Source organism: Argopecten irradians, chromosome 12, assembly GCF_041381155.1.
Source record: "Argopecten irradians isolate NY chromosome 12, Ai_NY, whole genome shotgun sequence".
In the NCBI taxonomy this organism is placed as follows: Eukaryota; Metazoa; Mollusca; class Bivalvia; order Pectinida; family Pectinidae; genus Argopecten; species Argopecten irradians.
The window spans coordinates 16,697,909-16,720,425 of NC_091145.1; the positions used below are offsets into that span (position 1 = coordinate 16,697,909).

General features: G+C 35.3%; 1 protein-coding gene across 1 annotated transcript; it reads right to left on the reverse strand.

The window, feature by feature from the left end:
- Positions 1 to 3,225: 3,225 nt before the first annotated feature.
- Positions 3,226 to 21,616, reverse strand: LOC138336380 (queuosine 5'-phosphate N-glycosylase/hydrolase-like). Its single transcript, XM_069285856.1, has 10 exons — positions 21,326 to 21,616; positions 19,727 to 19,877; positions 19,050 to 19,147; positions 18,429 to 18,561; positions 15,410 to 15,559; positions 14,418 to 14,541; positions 11,603 to 11,717; positions 4,769 to 4,839; positions 3,854 to 3,921; positions 3,226 to 3,552 (listed from the first exon to the last, which is right to left on the reverse strand). The coding sequence occupies exons 2-10, from the start codon at positions 19,826 to 19,828 to the stop codon at positions 3,382 to 3,384; spliced, it is 1,032 nt and encodes a 343-aa protein (XP_069141957.1). The 5' UTR covers positions 19,829 to 19,877; positions 21,326 to 21,616; the 3' UTR covers positions 3,226 to 3,381.
- Positions 21,617 to 22,517: the final 901 nt, after the last annotated feature.

Consider the following 22,517-nt stretch of genomic DNA (forward strand, 5'->3'; position numbering starts at 1 on the left):
TTTAAAGATATATAGCCACCGTAAACTTATTTTCATGGTGATTTGATTTTGCATTTTTATGAGTAACCATTCAAAATCTTTGATGTGTATTGGTATAGTTGAAACATCTTAGTGATTTATTTTCACATACCGTATTCACTGTAATTAGCACCACTCTCTCTATAAGCACCATCCCCATTTTAGTTTATCTGACTCAAAGGGTCAGGATGACCTCTAGTCGTTGTGTTTCGTCCGTCGTCGTCCGCCCTGTGTTAACTTTTCACATTTTGAACTTCTTCTCCAATTCTACTGGTGCGATTTGGCTGAAACTTACTTGTAATGATCCTGACATGGTCCAGACAAAGTGTTGTTATTTTTCGGGTTGATCCCAAATCCAAGATGTCCGCCACAGACGCCATCTTTAAAACACATTTTGAACTTCTTCTCAAGTTCTACTGGTGCGATTTGGCTGAAACTTGCATGAAATGATCCTGACATGGTCCCGACAAAGTGTTGTTATTTTTCGGGTCGATAAAAAATCCAAGATGACCGCCACAGCCGCCATCTTGAAACACATTTTGAACTTCTTCTCAAGTTCTACAAGTGCGATTTGGCTGAAACTTGCATAAATTGATCCTGACATGGTCCCGACAAAGTGTTGTTATTTTTCAGGTCAGCTCTACTGGTGCAATTTGTTGTTTCATCTCTGGTGATCACAAATCGAAGATGGCTACCATGACACTATATCTAATTAATTTCCTTGACAATAATTGCCAAGGTTGTCACATTACCGTTAAGGCCCTTGGGCCTCTTGTTCTTGAGAAGGAATAGTGGCTCATTCCATGGATTAACAATGTTTTACAACATGTGATGCCTCTGACATCAGCATTGTATCCCATATTACATGAACTTGCGAGTCTTTTATATGTGAATCACGACATGCGCGTCTCATAGGTTAAAAGGCATATGCATGTTTACTATAACAGATTAATGTGTCATGAATCATGATAACTTTGAGTTAAAAATACGGCTTGACTTTTTTCATCCACATTTCACAGTAATTTTTGGTTAAGCCACACGAAAACACAATCAGGATCAGTTGACAGTTGTACTTAATTTCGATGAGGGATGTTACAAAATGGCCGTTGTTACTGGAATTTCAAAGCTTTATAAGGCTAACATAGCTTCAACACCACCAGCTCAATAGCAGGCACTATTAAGTCTTTTTAAAGATATTGGTACCCAGGGCCATTCTGGTCTGTTGATGGTCATGCAGTCAATAATAGTTGTCCTTTCAAAAGGCTGAAATATCACATTGGTTCTTGAGAAGATGTCATTTAAAAATTTGACCCTAGTGTCCTTGCATGAAGGAGTCAAGCTCAATTTATCTTGAACAACAATGGTAGCCATTCATCCCAGAATGATAGAAGGCACTTAATATCAGGTTCAGTCTAGGAATCTTTGTTATTTTACAAGAAAATTTTATGACCTTGAATGATTCTAAGGTCAATTTATTTGAACACTAAACTTCATTGTATACAAGGACCAAATATCAACCCCTGGGCTTCTTCTCTGGTTCTTCATTTTAGCCTTTTTGTTGACAAGTCATTGTCATTACTTTAGCCCTCCTAAAAGACCATGGAGTTATTTTACCTGGGCTCTTACATTTTTGTTCTTTTTTGTCTACTGTGCAACAGGATAAATCAAATGCAAGGTCAGGATAAATCAAATGCAAGGGTCAATGTCTAAACAAATACAATGCTGTTTGTTATATCATCTATGTTGCAATATAAATATGCAGTTCTGTTCTTCTACAAGACTTAATGATACTGTTAAATGTATAATACTGGTAACACTTGCTCCTGTAAGGAAAGTTCCAGGTTCTGTCCCCTGGCCGAGACACACCATAGTCTATAAAAGTGGTAGATTCTCCTCCCGCTTAGCGTTCAGCGAAAAGGTTTGCCCGTTGTCAGTTTTTAATGTGACTGGGTGGGGTGTGCTGTCCGGTGTCTCTGGCAGTTTGCTTCAGTGAGATAGCACTATCAAATGAGCAAAGAGACACAACAAGAACATACCGCAGCCTCCCTAAATATAGCCATTCACACAACCACATTGTGTACCAGGGAGGCCGTCCTTAAATGACCCTAGTTGTTAGCCTTATAGCACATAAGTAAAACAAAAATTTCAAACACAATTACATTTCATTCTGTTGTATTTATTAGAAAACAATTAAAAACATTTAAAAAATCACCTTTTAATATTTACACTGATACTGAGAATACAATGTATAATATATATTTTGAATCTGGTTATCATAAGTTCACACAACATATGTTATTAATACATTTTACAATAAATCACAATCATGATTCAAATGAATGCAGGTAAATGAAATTCTCCTAAATATACAACAATAACCGTACTTTTAAAAAACATAAACTGTACAAAGTACCACAATTCCTCAACATTTTCCATTCATCAAAAAAACATTTGAATAGATCAACTGTTAATTCAGTGTTGGTAGGAGATTTCAAGTGAAAAGAGAACTAAAGAACACATTAATTAGATTTGAAGTCAATACAAAAGTATACAAAAAATAAATACTTTTAATACATCTAAAAGGCTTTACACAATGTTATACATGTATACATAAAAAAACAATTAAACCATAAAGTAAGTTGATAAAACTCATCAAAAGACGGCGCCATAGAACAGTTGATTGGACATAATGTACAGCACACCTTAAGATTATGAATGTGAATCAGTATAAAAAGTCTGAAGTCTAAAGGCAATCACACATGTTATAAAAATTCATAAGTTTTTATTGGTCAGACATAAACATTTTCCTGATATAACTAATAGAAGATTAATATGTAGACATCAGAAATCACTTTGAATTCATCTTATTGACTTAATCACATAACTAGCCCATCCAGCCATGTCATACGACAATGTCATAAATATCGTAAGACACTGTGTAATAACACTATTGTGACATCACAGGTAGTTTTGACGTCATTAAATCTTATACATGTGTGGTTATGACATCGCATGATTGTCTCAGTAGAAGGAAACATCACAGTCGGATTTCTACTGTTTTATGTAGAGATGAAATCTAAAGTTTTACTTATATTTCTAGTATTAAAAGTTGTGTGATAAATAGAATCTTACACTTGTGACAATGTGATATGAAATTATCGTTTGATTTTCATATCACATAGCCACTCATGTAAGATCCTCTATATGATATGCTCTGACCTATGCCTTACAAAATGGTCAAACACCTGTGACCTTGACCTTTCAAAAGACTGCCTTCTGAAGGCCAGAAGTTCCCCTTAATCGAAGGTTGACTATCACATATGACCTTCATCTAACAGAAGATGTTTTTTTGTATGATATTTTTCAGTAATATATGCAGCGTATTTTGTGAAATGGAATATCTGCCATTTTTGGATCATCAGCATGGTCTCGCCTGTAGTCCCACAGATAATGGTCGATGATTATGGAGTTGATGTGGGTATCTTTAGTCGCATCATCTGCCTGTAGTAACTTCCTTGCTTCCTCACACACTAACTGTAAACATAATCAATAATCATGTAATTTGACACATACAAATTGTAAAGACAAAGGAATAATAGTCTGTACAAGGTTACATATACACATACATATGAACTTTAAAGTAAAATGAATAATTATTTGTCATTGTTACAATTTGTTTTCTTATAAAAACTTTAAATGATTTTTTGTCTTTAAAATATTTGTTATCGTTTTCTATTTTTAGCTATGTAAATAGAAGTGGGTAGAGATAGTTCAGTTCTTCACAGTTGGATGGTAAATTAGATATTTGAGAAAAGAGTAATTCACTAGAACTTACCTCAGTGGCCCAAATACTGCATCCCCTAATCTCCATCTCGTATCGGTCACCAGTCTTCATCATTTTATCTGTAAAAGGTGAATAAAGAATTGACATTGCAATTATCACCTCAGTGCATAAATACAACTGAATAGATGGAATATTATGACAGAATATATCTATATACACTAAAAACATGCACCAATCTAATTAAAACTAGACTTGCAATTCCGCTCAACTATGTAATATGATACTCTACTTTACGCTCCAATATAAGATCTAAAATCATACTGTTTGGGGTCACCTCAGCATGACCCCATGGTTAGCTTATTAGTGTGTCCGCTATGAAAATCTTCAGTGTGGTTGATTCATTCGGCAGTATTAACGGCCAACAATACGACCTTTAGATGTTTCAATTCTAGGCCAGGGGTCATACTAAGGTAACCCCTTTAGGGTGATCGGGTGATGTAGTGGTTAAGCCACTTGCCTTTCACCTAGCCAGCCAGGGTTCGATCCCCGGCACGGACGTGAAAAGGTCAGGGGTAACCTGCCCGATCACGTGGGTTTTCTCCGGGCACTCCGGTTTCCTCCCACACTAAGACCCCTCGCGTGCTTACATCCGGGCCATCGAGAGTGATTTACATAATTTGTATAACTTGTTTCTCAATCGAAGTAAAATAAATAAAGTTTATATATTTATATAAGGTGACCCCGAACAGGGAGCTGTTAGATCTTGTATTAGAGCGTAACGTAGAGCATCGTAATGGAGCAGAATTATAAGTCTAATTTTAATTAAATTAAACTAAAGCACAATCAAAGGTGCAATTTGAAATATTATACTAACACAATGTCACAGTGAAACTATCTATTCATGATGAAGGTAAAATCAGTCAGATTCGTGTTTTAACTTCTGCTGGGTAGTATATAAATACTGACCTGCTTTCATGTACTCTTTTATTTCCTTGGAATACACCATAGCATCAAAATAGACCAAGGCCTGAGGAATCCTGTTAACACATGTAGAAAGTCTTATCTGACATGACATCATACTTTATAGCCAGTTATTTTCACAGACCAAGGCCTGAGGAAATCCTGTTAAACACATGTAGAATGTATTATCTTGTCCATGTCATTACATACCTTATAGACAGTTATTTTTCACAGAACCAAGGCTGCGGAAATCCTGTTAACAAATGTTGAATGTCTTATCTGACATTGACCATCATACCTTATAGCCAGTTATTTTCACAGACCAATGGCCTGAGGATTCCTGTTAACACGATCCTAATGTAGATAATGTCTTATCATGACATGACATTCATACCTTTTAGCAGTTATTTTCACAGCCAAGGCCTGGGAATCCTGTCTATCCACATGTAGAAAGTCTTATTCTGACATGGACATAATACCATATGCCAGTTATTTCTCAGAACCAAGGCATGAGGAAATGCCTGTGCTAACGACATGTGAAGTCCTCTATTCTGTTATGGAACATTCATACGCTTATACAGTTTATTTTAAAGGACCCAAGGCCTGAGGGAATCCTGTTAACAACATGTAGAATTGTCTTATCTGACATGACATCATACCTTATAGCCAGTTATTTTCACAGACCAAGGCCTGAGGAATCCTGTTTTAACACATGTAGAATGTCTTATCTGACATGACATCATACCTTATAGCCAGTTATTTTCACAGACCAAGGCCAAGAATCCTGCACTGTAGAATGTCTTATTGACATGTTAACTATATAGCACAGTTATTTTCACAGACCAAGGTCTGAGGAATCTGTTAACACATGTTAGTAATGTCATAATTGATATGACATCATACCTTATAGTCATTTATTTTCACAGACCAAGGCCTGAGGATTCTGTTAACACATGTAGAATGTCTTTATCTGACATGATCCATCATACCTCTAAGCCAAGTTATTTTCACAGACAAGGCCTGAGGAATCCTGTTAACACATGTAGAATGTCTTATCTGACATGACATCATACCTTATAGCCAGTTATTTTCACAGACCAATGTTAGCCTGATTGGAATCCTGTTAACACATGTAGAATCTGACATGACATCTTATTCTGAGTTATTTTGACGCCAACTGAGGAATCTGGTTAAACATGTAGAATATCTATCTGCAGGACAATCTACCTTATAGCCAGTTATTTTCACAGACCAAAGGCCTGAGGAATCCTGTTAAACACATGTAGAAAGTCTTATCTGACATGACATCATACCTTATAGCCAGTTATTTTCACAGACCAAGGCCTGAGGAATCCTGTTAACACATGTAGAAAGTCTTATCTGACATGACATCATACCTTATAGGCCAGTTATTTTCACAGACCAAGGCCTGAGGAATCCTTGTTTTAACACATGTAGAATGTCTTATCTGACTATGAATCATACCTTATAGCCAGACTTTATTTTCACAGACCAAGGCCTGAGGAATCCTGTTAACACATGTAGAAAGTCTTATCTGACATGACATCATACCTTATAGCCAGTTATTTTCACAGACCAAGGCCTGAGGAATCCTGTTAACACATGTAGAATGTCTCTTATCTGACATGACATCATACCTTATAGCCAGTTATTTTCACAGACCAAGGCCTGAGGAATCCTGTTAACACATGTAGAATGTCTTTATCTGACATGACATCATACCTTATAGCCAAGTTATTTTCACAGACCAAGGGCCTGAGGAATCCTGTTAACACATGTAGAAAGTCTTATCTGACATGACATCATACCTTATAGCCAGTTATTTTCACAGACCAAGGCCTGAGGAATCCTGTTAACACATGTAGAAAGTCTTATCTGACATGACATCATACCTTATAGCCAGTTATTTTCACAGACCAAGGCCTGAGGAATCCTGTTAAACACATGTAGAATGTCTTATCTGACATGACATCATACCTTATAGCCAGTTATTTTTCACAGACCAAGGCCTGAGGAATCCTGTTAACACATGTAGAAATGTCTTATCTGACATGACATCATACCTTATAGCCAGTTATTTTCACAGACCAAGGCCTGAGGAATCCTGTTAACACATGTAGAATGTCTTATCTGACATGACATCATACCTTATAGCCAGTTATTTTCACAGACCAAGGCCTGAGGAATCCTGTTAACACATGTAGAAATGTCTTATCTGACATGACATCATACCTTATAGCCAGTTATTTTCACAGACCAAGGCCTGAGGAATCCTTCCTGTTAACACATGTAGAATGTCTTATCTGACATGACATCATACCTTATAGCCAGTTTTATTTTCACAGACCAAGGCCTGAGGAATCCTGTTAACACATGTAGAAAGTCTTATCTGACATGACATCATACCTTATAGCCAGTTATTTTCACAGACCAAGGCCTGAGAGGAATCCTGTTAACACATGTAGAATGTCTTATCTGACATGACATCATACCTTATAGCCAGTTATTTTCACAGACCAAGGCCTGAGGAATCCTGTTAACACATGTAGAAAGTCTTATCTGACATGACATCATACCTTATAGCCAGTTATTTTCACAGACCAAGGCCTGAGGAATCCTGTTAACACATGTAGAAAGTCTTATCTGACATGACATCATACCTTATAGCCAGTTATTTTCACAGACCAAGGCCTGAGGAATCCTGTTAACACATGTAGAATGTCTTATCTGACATGACATCATACCTTATAGCCAGTTATTTTCACAGACCAAGGCCTGAGGAATCCTGTTAACACATGTAGAATGTCTTATCTGACATGACATCATACCTTATAGCCAGTTATTTTCACAGACCAAGGCCTGAGGAATCCTGTTAACACATGTAGAATGTCTTATCTGACATGACATCATACCTTATAGCCAGTTATTTTCACAGACCAAGGCCTGAGGAATCCTGTTAACACATGTAGAAATGTCTTATCTGACATGACATCATACCTTATAGCCAGTTATTTTCACAGACCAAGGCCTGAGGAATCCTGTTAACACATGTAGAATGTCTTATCTGACATGACATCATACCTTATAGCCAGTTATTTTCACAGACCAAGGCCTGAGGAATCCTGTTAACACATGTAGAATGTCTTATCTGACATGACATCATACCTTATAGCCAGTTATTTTCACAGACCAAGGCCTGAGGAATCCTGTTAACACATGTAGAATGTCTTATCTGACATGACATCATACCTTATAGCCAGTTATTTTCACAGACCAAGGCCTGAGGAATCCTGTTAACACATGTAGAAAGTCTTATCTGACATGACATCATACCTTATAGCCAGTTATTTTCACAGACCAAGGCCTGAGGAATCCTGTTAACACATGTAGAATGTCTTATCTGAATGACATCATACCTTATAGCCAGTTATTTTCACAGACCAAGGCCTGAGGATCCTGTTGTCTTATCTGACATGAATACCTTATAGCCAGTTATTTTCACAGACAAGGCCTGAGGAATCCTGTTAACACATGTAGAATGTCTTATCTGACATGACATCATACCTTTATAGCCAGTTATTTTCACAGACCAAGGCCTGAGGAATCCTGTTAACACATGTAGAAAGTCTTATCTGACATGACATCATACCTTATAGCCAGTTATTTTCACAGACCAAGGCCTGAGGAATCCTGTTAACACATGTAGAATGTCTTATCTGACATGACATCATACCTTATAGCCAGTTATTTTCACAGACCAAGGCCTGAGGAATCCTGTTAACACATGTAGAATGTCTTATCTGACATGACATCATACCTTATAGCCAGTTTATTTTCACAGACCAAGGCCTGAGGAATCCTGTTAACACATGTAGAATGTCTTATCTGACATGACATCATACCTTATAGCCAGTTATTTTCACAGACCAAGGCCTGAGGAATCCTGTTAACACATGTAGAATGTCTTATCTGACATGACATCATACCTTATAGCCAGTTATTTTCACAGACCAAGGCCTGAGGAATCCTGTTAACACATGTAGAAAGTCTTATCTGACATGACATCATACCTTATAGCCAGTTATTTTCACAGACCAAGGCCTGAGGAATCCTGTTAACACAATGTCTTATCTGACATGACATCATACCTTATAGCCAGTTATTTTCACAGACCAAGGCCTGAGGAATCCTGTTAACACATGTAGAATGTCTTATCTGACATGACATCATACCTTATAGCCAGTTATTTTCACAGACCAAGGCCTGAGGAATCCTGTTAACACATGTAGAATGTCTTATCTGACATGACATCATACCTTATAGCCAGTTATTTTCACAGACCAAGGCCTGAGGAATCCTGTTAACACATGTAGAATGTCTTATCTGACATGACATCATACCTTATAGCCAGTTATTTTCACAGACCAAGGCCTGAGGAATCCTGTTAACACATGTAGAATGTCTTATCTGACATGACATCATACCTTATAGCCAGTTATTTTCACAGACCAAGGCCTGAGGAATCCTGTTAACACATGTAGAATGTCTTACCTGACATGACATCATACCTTTATAGCCAGTTATTTTCACAGACCAAGGCCTGAGGAATCCTGTTAACACATGTAGAATGTCTTATCTGACATGACATCATACCTTATAGCCAGTTATTTTCACAGACCAAGGCCTGAGGAATCCTGTTAACACATGTAGAAGTCTTTATCTGACATGACATCATACCTTATAGCCAGTTATTTTCACAGACCAAGGCCTGAGGAATCCTGTTAACACATGTAGAATGTCTTATCTGACATGACATCATACCTTATAGCCAGTTATTTTCACAGACCAAGGCCTGAGGAATCCTGTTAACACATGTAGAATGTCTTATCTGACATGACATCATACCTTATAGCCAGTTATTTTCACAGACCAAGGCCTGAGGAATCCTGTTAACACATGTAGAATGTCTTATCTGACATGACATCATACCTTATAGCCAGTTATTTTCACAGACCAAGGCCTGAGGAATCCTGTTAACACATGTAGAATGTCTTATCTGACATGACATCATACTTTATAGCCAGTTATTTTCACAGACCAAGGCCTGAGGAATCCTGTTAACACATGTAGAATGTCTTATCTGACATGACATCATACCTTATAGCCAGTTATTTTCACAGACCAAGGCCTGAGGAATCCTGTTAACACATGTAGAAAGTCTTATCTGACATGACATCATACCTTATAGCCAGTTATTTTCACAGACCAAGGCCTGAGGAATCCTGTTAACACATGTAGAATGTCTTATCTGACATGACATCATACCTTATAGCCAGTTATTTTCACAGACCAAGGCCTGAGGAATCCTGTTAACACATGTAGAAAGTCTTATCTGACATGACATCATACCTTATAGCCAGTTATTTTCACAGACCAAGGCCTGAGGAATCCTGTTAACACATGTAGAATGTCTTATCTGACATGACATCATACCTTATAGCCAGTTATTTTCACAGAGATGATAATCTATGGGATACTGCTATGATTGCAAAACTTTGATCAGCAATATATTCAGTTTGAACCATACTCTAAAGCCAGATCTAAAAAAAAAATTATCATGTATATTTTTAATTCAATCATATGTAATATTACAACAAGTGATATAACAATTCATGTCCAAATCCAATTTCAGCTATTTGCGTATAAATATTACTATAGTACTGTACTTAAAAATCCATACAAGCATGTGGAATTCTTATATTCATACAGAAAAAAGATATTTTGCTTAACTTCCTATTGAATTAAATCCATAATAAAGTTCCATTTGTTTCTAATTTTCTCTCTCTTTTTTACAATGTAAAAGTAGAGCCCAGCTTTTTCTATTTTTTTTTTTTTTTTTTTTTTTTGTAATACCAGTAAGATAGATACAGCTTACCCATAACAAAAGTTGGGATTGTCTCCCTTTGCTTACAATAGTAGATAAAAAATCTCAATAGTAACAACTCTCATCTGTCAACATTGATTTACCCCAAAAAGAATTGATTGGGGACTGAAAGGTACCACAAGGCCATGTTTTAATTGTATCAAATTAAAAAGGGAGGACCAAAAAGACTTAACACAGCAACAATCCCAAAATAAATGCAACATTGTCTCCCTTCCATTTACACAAAAGGTACAGATTGCAAAAAATCATAACCACTAAAATTTTGAATTTCATTTTCTTGTTTTAAGATGGTTTGACCAAATTCCAAAAATGTTGACCCATGAAAATAGCTGGCTATACGGTAATTAGTAAACACTTTTACTATCATAATTCATATATAGAGATGAGGATATGTCTGATATACTCATCTATCTCATTATAAAGCTAAATGTTCCATAACTAGGTAAAACTTTTGACCTGTTCTTAATCTATTGAAAACCATAAGTTTTGAAGAATTAAGTTGGTAAATTAATACCCATAACTTTCAGGAAATATAGAATTTCATAAGCAATATTTCAAATTACATCATACACAGGTATATGCTGTTGAAATCCACAGTCATATAGCCTTTTGGAATAAATCAATATTTTGGAGATACTAAGAAAGGTTGTATAACTTCAATTTGATTTAGGGGGAACTTCCTAAATTATTGTAGCCCATGGGAATTATTTTGACAAAGTTTTCTTATTAAGGTAGATATATGACATTTTGAAAATTAAAACATTGCAGTTATCAGGACAAAGAGTTATGTTTTTTGATGACTATAAACACAAATGTACATTAAGATTATATCAAGGCTTATTTATGACAAGATAAATAGATAAGATAGACTGTACCTGTAATCTGCAAACATTGTTATGGTGTCTATATCATGAAATTCTCCATAGCTTCTACCCTCAAAACACGCCCAAATGTCAGCAATCAGAATCTGTGCTCGCTTGTAAAATGCCACTGTAAAAAAAGCAAAAACCATATTTTAATATTCAAAGTATCATTTATATAATTTAATGTGAATTTACACATTATCTCCCCTTAATCATTTTATATTCCCCTCCCTGGAATTATACACATGTACATTACCTCCCTCCCCTTATTGATTTTACATTCATTTTCCTGGAATTATGCACAATAGACAATAGACAATGTTTATTAAACCAATCAAGGTCCCGCACGGGGCATTTACATACAAAACATTTATGATTACATAAAGTAGACATCATACAGGACACTTTTTAAAGTGAAAACGCACTTATAACTAGAGATTCATGAGTAAATAACTATAAAGGTTATATAATAGTAGATAACAACCAACAGTAGATAGATAGTTACATGTAAAATGTATACAATTTTATAGTTAGATTCTTAACTGTTAGCAACAACGAGAAGTGGTTGTGTCATTTCAGTGGGAAATTGAGTTATATAATTACCGAGGAAGGTTCTGTGAAATAAAATCAGACAGAGGCATAAGGATATTCATGTTTTCGTTGTTCAAGAGCCATATAAATTGGTTAAGTGGATTTAAGTGTAAAAAATTTGGACATACGTCATGGCATACATTGATTAATTTCTGACGTTGTGCTCTATATTTATCACAGGCAAATAGAAAATGGACTTCGTCCTCTATGTGTCTGTCATTACAATTTTTACAATGCCTTTCGTCCCGGGGTATCTTTAAAAAACGTCCAGCTTCTATCATCAGTCTATGCGCGAAAATGCGAAGTTTGGTGAGAGATCGTCTCGAATTGAAATTGGAGAGAGATGAGAGATACTGTTCTGTACCAATGTTACTTTTTAAATTACAATAAGAGCTTGCCATCCTTCAACATACCGCGTGTTGTGCGCCACATTTTAATATAATGTTCACGAAGACTTTTAATAAGAATGCGTTTGAATTGATATTCAGATTTATTGATTATACTCTTATTTGTGTCAGTCATTGAAAAGATAGAATTGATACAACTGAACCATGAAGATTTACCGTTTTCACATAATAAGTTAGAGCATAATACAGCCTCATGTAGCAAGGGAAATTGGTGCGCTGTATGTTCAAGATGATATCAGTACATGCCCATCCCCTTGATTATATCAAAATGGATCGGAAAGCGTCCAAGTTCCAATCGTACAGCAAAGTTTGTACTTTTTTTTTTGTACACTGAGGAGAAATTTGTAAAGTTTTAAATGCAGAAGCTCGCTTTCCCAATTGTTGTAGATATTATCTAGAGTGGGCAATTTTCTTTTAAATCTTGGTGCATTCGTATCAAAACAGCCCCAAATATCAAAATCGATTGATTTTATGGTCGAACACATTTAGACATGTTTTTACTGAAGGTTTAAATGATAAGAAGTCTTTACGGAGTTTGAAGTATGCTTTCCGGGCTTTATTACAACATTCTTTTCTGGCTGCTGAAAAAAGTGCCAGAAGGAGAGAAGATCAATCCTAAGTATTTATAAGTGTGGACACATTCAATTGTATTGTTCTGGAATGAAAAAGGTAATTTGATCAGACGACCCGAATGATTGAATACAACCACTTTGGTTTTTTGAACATTCACATTAAGACACCAGTCTGTGCAGTATGAATTTAAAAGATCGAGTTTCTTCTGGAGGCCTGCAGCTGAGGCTGAAAGAAGGACAACATCATCTGTGTACATCAGACAATTAAGAGGTGAAGACTGAAGGTAGACTGGATCTTGAGAGTCTTCCAAATTTTTAGGTAGATCATTTAGAAATATTTTGAACAGGTTATCCTCCGAGTCGGACACCTAGTTTACAAGAGAAGTAGTCGTTTAAAATGTTGCCTACCTTCACTTGTGTACATTATCTCCCCTATGAATTTTATATTCCCTTCTATGGAATTATATACCAGTACATTTACTCTCCTTTATATTGATTTTATATTCCCACACATAAACATTATCTCCCCTTATTGATTTTATATTCCCCTCCATGGAATTATATACCTGTACATTATCTCCCCTTATAGATTTTATATTCCCCTTTCTGGAATTATATACTGTAAATTATCTCCGCTGATATTGATTTTTTTATTTTTTTTTCAATAGAATTATACATACAAAATGTGTGCACAATACCTCCCCGTTTTGATTCAATATTCCTCTCCATGGAATTAAATAACTGTAATTACCTCCCCTTATTGGTTTTATATTTTCCTCCCTGGAATTATAAACCTGTAGATTATCTCCCCTTGGTGATGTTATATTCCCCTCTCCAGATGATATAAATACATCTATACGTACATCATCTCCCCTGTTCCATTTAATGATACATGTATTCCTCTTCCTTATGTATAGTCATAAAAGTCACATTTATGACATGTCCTAGTATCTACACAGCAAACTTAGCTAGCCAAGGGTATTCAGTACTACCAGGGAGAGTATTATACTGTATACCCTTGGCTAAAAGTTGCTGCACAGCTAGCATAGTTCTGGTACTCTCTGCTTACGCATTTTCCACGTGAAGCAACATTTATATACTGTAAACTCATTCACCCCTGAAGACACACTTGGACACTTCTGATTCAAAGGCTGGCACAGTTCATTATAAAGTTTCAGGGGTGAATGAGTTAATCAACTATAAAATGTAACATTGACCCTGTGATGTATGAGACACTGTGTAGACACTGAATCTCACCTTGTTTTCCGTTATACTCTGCCTCGTCCCGGTACGATGGGAAGTCTGTAACTACCAACTTCATTAATGTCTGGGCACTCCCCTCACACTTCTCTATACAGTTTACAAAACTCCCGTCATATTTCTAAAACAAAAAACATGGTATGGTTTGGCATTTCATAATTTTATTCTGTATTTGCATATTACAGAGTTATCTGCCCTTGCGGGTAGGAATTGATTGTGACGTCATGTGTTTGCAAGCGTAACATCATACCTTTCGGAGAAAACAACGTAAATTGCCCCCATAAAACAATGACGTCACAATGGATACCTACTTGCAAAGGAGCTAACTCTGTAATATGCAAAGGCGGAATTGCGCAAAGTAAGACATGAATTAATTTGCAAAAGAAATTGAAAACAGAACACATTGATTTTCATATTTTTAGTCTGCGTTTAAATTGAGGTCAGTCAAAATGAGGCCTCAAAAAGAGTGAGGGGTGCTTATAGGGATATGGGAGCTTATTGGGTCAAATATGATATGTATAATGCCTACATAAGCTGGACCATTTTGGATTATACGGTTTGACTGGTTGGACCTAGTAATTAGTTTATTAATTAAAGACGGACCTGGTGATTTTATACTGTTTTCAGACGAGCCTTGGCAAAGCCCTCACAGGCCTGTATCAAAAACTGCAGGTCTGTCAGGATTTATACTTGAAATAATGACTTCAACCAACGGTCGAACCAGTTGTTCCGAATAAACGAAAACGGCCCAGCTATTCTGCCACATGACATACTAATTATTTTCTAATAAAGCTAATAACTGTTCCTAAATCCTAAATATTTAGATGATACATGTACAACACTTTAGTAGGATTCTAAATATTTAGATGATACAACACTTTAAGTAGGATCCTAAATATTTAAATGATACAACACTTTAAGTAGGATCCTAAATATTTAGATGATACAACACTTTAAGTAGGATCCTAAATATTTAGTTGATACACCACCTTAAGTAGGACTTTGCCTGCTTCCTGAAGGACCTGCAATCGTTCCTCAAAAAGAGGGACATCAAAATCAGAGTCGGACTTGAATATGTTACACAACTCCTCTTTACTGACGCTGGCATAGAAGCTAGGGTCTGTCAGCGGAATACCATTCTGTAAAACAAGAGTCATTAGATAAATTAACAAAAGAGGACCTACGATAAGATTACTGCAGTTTCAATGAAAATAGTTACGATTGAATCAATATAAAGCTTGGCAAATATATTTTCTGACTAGTCCATGTAATAATTAATCGTAGGAACAGATCAACATTTCATTATTTGAAATGATTGTCTTTGAATATTGCGAGTCTTATCATTCTCTGTTTGTTCCGTTTTTGATGCTCATTTTTCCCATTATTTTTTTCTCTTCAAAACATTGTCTGATTTTTGTTTTAATCCACATAAAACACTGGTGTATAGATTGAATTCCCAATTTTCAAGGAAATAACTTGCGACTTATACCCCAGAAAATACAACCTTAACGGTCACCTGAGTTAGAATATATAATGAAACAAATAATAAAACAAATGACAGACATAAAAACACTATATGCTCTATTGCTGGGCCTTGAAGTTGGTCAGTGATTTATAAATTTGACCTTTTTAGACTATGAAGAGTATTTGCTTCCATCAAACCTGTGAACTTAGAGGTATTTTTTGAAATTTTAATCAATTTGACCCTGTTTGGTCCTGCCCCTCTGGTCCCCCAGGGGGTCATCGAGGACGGATATGGATGTTAAAATGCTATATCTTAGGCTAATAATTCTAATCAAGTTTGCCTAATTTCCTACGAAAATTGGGCAAATAATGTTCACAAATATGTTTTTCCTATATAAACTAAAGTAAACTTGACCCCTCCCCAGGGGGTAACATGAGACCCCAAGGTCATATAATTCACAGTTTTTATAAAACACCTGAAGACCTTTCCATCTATAATTATTTGATCCTACTATATCCAGAATTTTAGAAGATTTTTGAAGTTTTAGCCTATTTGACCCTTTTTTAGCCCCGCCCCTCTGCCCCCAGGGGGTCGGCCAGGACCAATGTGGATATGATATTAAAATGCTATCTCAGGCTAATAATTCTAACCAAGTTTGACTCATTTCCTATGAAAATTGAGCAAAAAATGCACATTAATGTGTTTTTCCTATATAAACTATAGTAAACTTGACCCCCTCCCCAAGGGAAAACAGGAGATCCCAGGGTCATATAATTCACAATTTTTGTAAAGGACCTTAAGACCTTTCTATTTATGAAAAGTATTTGTTTCTACCTTTTCCAGAATTCAGAAGAAGATTTTTGAAGTTTTAGCCTATTTGACCCTTTTTTAGCCCCGCCCCTCTGCCCCCAGGGGGTCGGCCAGAACCAATGTGGATATGATATTAAAATGCTATCTCAGGCTAATAATTCTAACCAAGTTTGACTCGTTTCCAATGAAAATTGAGCAAAAAATGCTCATAAATGTGTTTTCCCTATATTAACTATACCGTAGTAAACTTGACCCCCTCCCCAGGGGGAAATGTGAGACCCCAGGGTCATATAATTCACATTTTTGTAAAGGACCTTAAGACCTTTCTATTTATGAAAAGTATTTGTTTCTACCATTTCCAGAATTCAGAAGAAGATTTTTGAAGTTTTAGCCTATTTGACCCTTTTTTAGCCCCGCCCCTCTGCCCCCAGGGGGTCGGCCAGAACCAATGTGGATATGATATTAAAATGCTATCTCAGGCTAATAATTCTAACCAAGTTTGACTCGTTTCCTATGAAAATTGAGCAAAAAATGCTCATAAATGTGTTTTCCCTATATAAACTATAGTAAACTTGACCCCCTCCCCAGGGGGAAACGTGAGACCCCAGGGTCATATAATTCACAATTTTTGTAAAGGACCTTAAGACCTTTCTATTTATGAAAAGTATTTGATTCTACCATTTCCAGAATTTCAGAAGAAGATTTTTGAAGTTTTAGCCTATTTGACCCCTTTTGACCCCGCCCCTAAGGCCCCTGGGGGTCAGTCATAGAAAATTTGTTATTAGGATTAAATGGCCATCTCATACTGATAATTCTGACAACATTTGACTCATTTCCTATTACAAATGACCAAATAATGCGCAAAAATGTGTTTTCTCAATATAAAGTATAGTAAACTTAACCCCCTCCCCAGGGGGAAACTAGAGACCCCAGGGTCATATAATTCACAATTTTTGTAAAGGACCTTAAGACCTTTCTATCTATGAAGAGTATTTGATTCTACCACATCTGTGAGTAGAGAAGAAGATTTTTGAAATTTTACTCAATTTTACCCCTTTTGGCCCCTACCACAGCCCCCTGGGGGGTGGGGACCATATAATTCACAATTTTGATTGGCCTTATGCCTTAGAAGGTTTGTGCAAAATTTCATTGAAATTGCTTCAGCAGTTTTGGAGAAGAAGTCGAAAATGTAAATTGTTTACGGACATACGACGGACGACGGACGACGCACGACGACGACGGACAAAAGGCGATTAGAATAGGTCACTTAAGACTTCGTCTCAGGTGACCTAAAAATATGGTAGTTGTTTATGATACACTATTATAGACGGCGCTTTAAAGCAGTTGTATTCCCTTAGGTGAAGGTTCAATTAGATATTATTATCACAAATAAATGAACTTTCAATTGAATTTTATGCTGGTGCCATATGAAATTAGTGATATGTTCATTCATGTTAAACTTCAATAAATTATTTATAAATTAAAATAAAGTATGAGTGTGTTTCCATTTGCAAATCACAATGTGTTTATTTAATAACTACAAATTATTTAATCATACATGTACCATTGATAGCCATGGTATAACTAAAGTTGATATTGCTATATTGAGCAAATTTTGAGAACAACCTATTTACTCAGTCACCCCTAGAAATTCAAAATGAACTAGCTGCTTCAGTTTTAAAACCAGAAGAGTTTAAACTTAACTACAGGGATGAAGGAGTTGATTTACTTACATCCAGAGCACGGTTAAGAGCTGCCACCCATGACCAGTAACCTGTGTATTCTTTCCCCTTGTATATGACCTTGAACTTCTGTTTGTCGTTCATTGACCAGAATGAGAAATTCAAGGTGTCTGCCACGAATATCCTGATAAAACAATTCAAGGTTTATATACACTAACAGTGTATAAATACATGTACATTTTTTTGCAAAATGGTAAATCAAGAAATCTTCATGCATATAATTTTTGTGGTTTATGATATTCAAAACATTTCATGTGTAGAAATTTTCGTGAATGACTCATGAAACAATCAGTTTCAGGAATATTTCTATACACAATGACTACACTTAACAGTATATAATTCTATGTCTAAGAAGAGAAGATCTTATAGTTCACTAAGTACAGAGGATCTTAGATTTCTCTTAAAGAATAACTTTTCTTTCCCATTAAAATGAATATCATCAAAGACTTAAACTATTTCTGAAAGAGACTATATTTTCAACCCCATGTCTTGTTTATCTATAACAGTAAATGCAGAATTCAATGAAATGTCAGTTAACTAATTGATTTTCATGCCATACATGTATCAAATAATTCATATTTCTATGCAGTAAAGACTTTTATATTTTATTACCAATCAACTTCAGCTTTGGTCATCTTGCTGGGGTTCAGCTCATGGTCAGTTTTCCAGCTTTCAATAGTGTATTTGTTTGTCTTCACACATTCAGCCATCTGATTAGGATAAAAAAATACCATTAATTAATCAAAAAGTCATTTTCCCATTGATTAAACAAGATGTAATCTAAAGTTATATGAATTGGATATGACATATTTGCTTATTGTAAAATGATTGATTCTGTAGTCATACTTTTTATATCAATTTAAATTTATGCAAGTGAAAGCATCCATATCTTATTTTCAACCAGCATATTCTTATATCTAAGTTTTAAATTACATTATTTTCTGTCTGGCACCAATTATTGAAGATATAAAGAAAAAACATTCCAAAAACTGTACCTGTCTATTGAATATTATTATTTTTCTCTCAATCATCATAACTTAAAGTCACAAATCAAAATTATTCACATGAACTACTTTTTTGAAATATGATAAAATATTTTCTTTGATCGTATCAATGATAAAATGTTATCTTTGATCGTATCAATGATAAAATGTTATCTTTGATCGTATCAATGATAAAATGTTATCTTTGATCGTATCAATGATAAAATGTTATCTTTGATCGTATCAATGATAAAATGTTATCTTTGATCGTATCAAAATCTTCCTTTGGGTTAACTCTTCTATTACCAGCTTTGCTAGTTTCCGTACTCCTTCGTCATTAACAGTGACATCTTTGCTTGTCTCTGCTATCAGCCTCCCAGTCTCCCTTGGCAATGCAACATTATCCATGATTGTGTATTTTTTTTTTTTTTTTTTGCTATTTCGAAACACAAATACCCTGTAAAAGTATACAAATACAGATGAATCTATAAGATAGTAAAAATAGAAAATAGTGTTTTTACATGATCTATCAGAGTTACTTCCCTTTGTTTTATTCTCTTAGTACTGAAGTCGCAACTGAAAGAAATGAAAATAATTCATAAATCAGAATGTGTTTTCAAAATACAGTAGCTATAGCAATGTTATATCTATAGCTCCAGGTAATTTAAAGTACTTTAAAAGTAGTGGCACTTAAGTCACAGGTATGAAGCAAGCTTGTCCGTGTTGAAAGACACACTATAGACTATACCAATATAATCTCTATGTAGCTACTGTTGTAGCGGAAAAGATATCTCCTTCTGACTGACTTTAAAGTGATATCTTTTCCCCTTCAACAGTAGCTAATCTCTATGTTGCATTAGTATCTAATGGGTTTGACATGCCAGCATGCTTATCTAATACCTATGTACTAGGTGTAATGAAGAAGCCTAAAATGACATTTGACCTTTAAAGGTCATGCTCTATTACTTTAAGTGTACAGTCAGACTTTTATTTTACATTATCATTATTGTTATGAAATATATATGTATGTAACATGATTCGTTTTGATGCCTTTAAGTATATTTACCATGTAAAAACAATCTAATAGAAATATGTGTCAAGGCATTTGACATTGAAAGATTGTCAAAGTCACTGAATGATTTAATGTAATTTTAGCTATAAATACTAGAGACCTAGACCTAGATGAAAGCTTTAAGAATTTGGACATGGAATGACCATACTATTTATCAATATTTTACTAATTAAATCACTAATACAACACGAATGTATACAGCACATCATATATTCGAAATCACAAATGTATCTATATGCAGCAGAGTATGACTATGAGATGAATAAACAAATATGTAGGATGTCATTAGTTTAAACAGTATTTTATTCATATAATGATACATGTAATACAGTAAATAAACACATTTCGGGATCGGAAAACAAGCTTAGAGCACAGGAGTTTGACGTTCTGTCAATAACATATAGTATACATATATATAAAAAAATACCCCTATATACTATATAAAAACACTTTATATAGTAAATAGGGGTATTTTTTTATATATGTAGGCCTATACTATATATTATTGACAGAACGTCAAACTCCTGTACTTAGAGTGTCATTATTTCATTGCGAGTTGATGACAAAAGAAGATCGTGTGTAAAATGTATAGAGCCCTTACTGCACTATGCTGGAACATGCACACAATAGTACATGCATGTTTCTCAAATCTGTCGTACTATAAAAGTCATGAAAATAACCGAAATGCGCATGCAACCACCTAAATATATTATATAGTAACCTGTTTTGACGGATGGTCGCCCTTACTTCTAAAATTTGTATTCGAATTAAATTATTGTTATCATTTTGGTCGATAAATGATTTGTTGTTTAGCCTTTATGTTATTTTTTTACCTGCCAAGTTCTCGAGATGGTGTAACTATCGGGTACGCTTTTGGCCTTATCAGCTGCAAAATAATAATAATAAACCACGTGTTGCTGACTTCCGGTGTAGGTCGATTCTAAAATTAGAAACGTCGCTCCATGTACCAGCGCGGGAATATTCAACATTCTGATTAGTTTCGTTTCAAAAATAAATACCCTTCGCATAAAAGGCGATCGACAAATATTAGAATGATGAATTTAGTTGATAAATCTCCTGAATGCTGACTACAGTAGAAGTTGACAATATCGAAACTGAATGGACATTAGTTAACACACTTAAACTGTAAGGAAAAAAATGTCTGTTTAGGGTTACCCGACCAACCCTAATTTTTTGTCCACTTTTCCAAGAAAAAAATATAAAAGTCGGGATTTCGATCTCAGACTCCGGTTCCGACCATTATTTTAGAGCGAAACACAAAAAATGCTCCCGACCTACCGACCCCATGTTTTTGCCAGTACAACCCTAAACAGATATATTTTTGGCCTAATGAATCTAGACTGACTACCAGTCTCTAGAATGTTAATTTACATTCTACTTTGCGGGTTCCAATCACCTCCTACTGGTTACCAGGGAAAAGAAAACTTCCTTTACTTGTATTGGGAAAATCACAAGGGTAATGAAAATAAGTTATGAAAAGTTAATATCAATTTGTACCCACCAGAGTGCCCTAAACCATTTATAGGCGTTTAAGGGGTCCAGATAAAAAAAGGAAAATATATGTACTACTAACATTTGTCAAAATAATGTTAAATTTAGGAAAAACTAGCGATAACTACCCCCTGACGATAATACACTCCATTGATCTACTATACACCAAAACGTCTAAAAATGGTCTATGGACACTCTAGTGGCGTCGGAGATGAAGGATGTCACAAACGAAATAAGAGATCCCAGAGGGATCAGGGCACTCACAAAATTAAGAATGATCTGTCTGACAATGAAAAGAGAAGTCTTTCTCTGTTTTTCAAACTTAAACAACAAACAACACATGCAACTTGTGAAAGTGCTCTTCAGTACTTTCAGAGAAATAGCGGTAACAAGAATTGTTAACGGACAGAAGTAAGGAAGGACCATGGAGGAAAGGCGATATAAATAGCTCACCATTTGATGATGGCGGGTTGAAAACGGATCAGAGATGATGAACGTTACAACATAAAACTA

What these genes read in the sequence shown, in the direction of transcription:
- LOC138336380 (XM_069285856.1), bottom strand. Translation starts at nt 19,828, where the DNA reads ATGGATAATGTTGCATTGCCAAGGGAGACTGGGAGGCTGATAGCAGAG. An exon ending in TACGGAAACTAGCAAAGCTG is followed by an intron (nt 19,148 to 19,726) that starts GTAATAGAAGAG and finishes TATCCTAATCAG; the next exon opens with ATGGCTGAATGTGTGAAGAC. An exon ending in ACCAAAGCTGAAGTTGATTG is followed by an intron (nt 18,562 to 19,049) that starts GTAATAAAATAT and finishes TTGTTTTATCAG; the next exon opens with GATATTCGTGGCAGACACCT.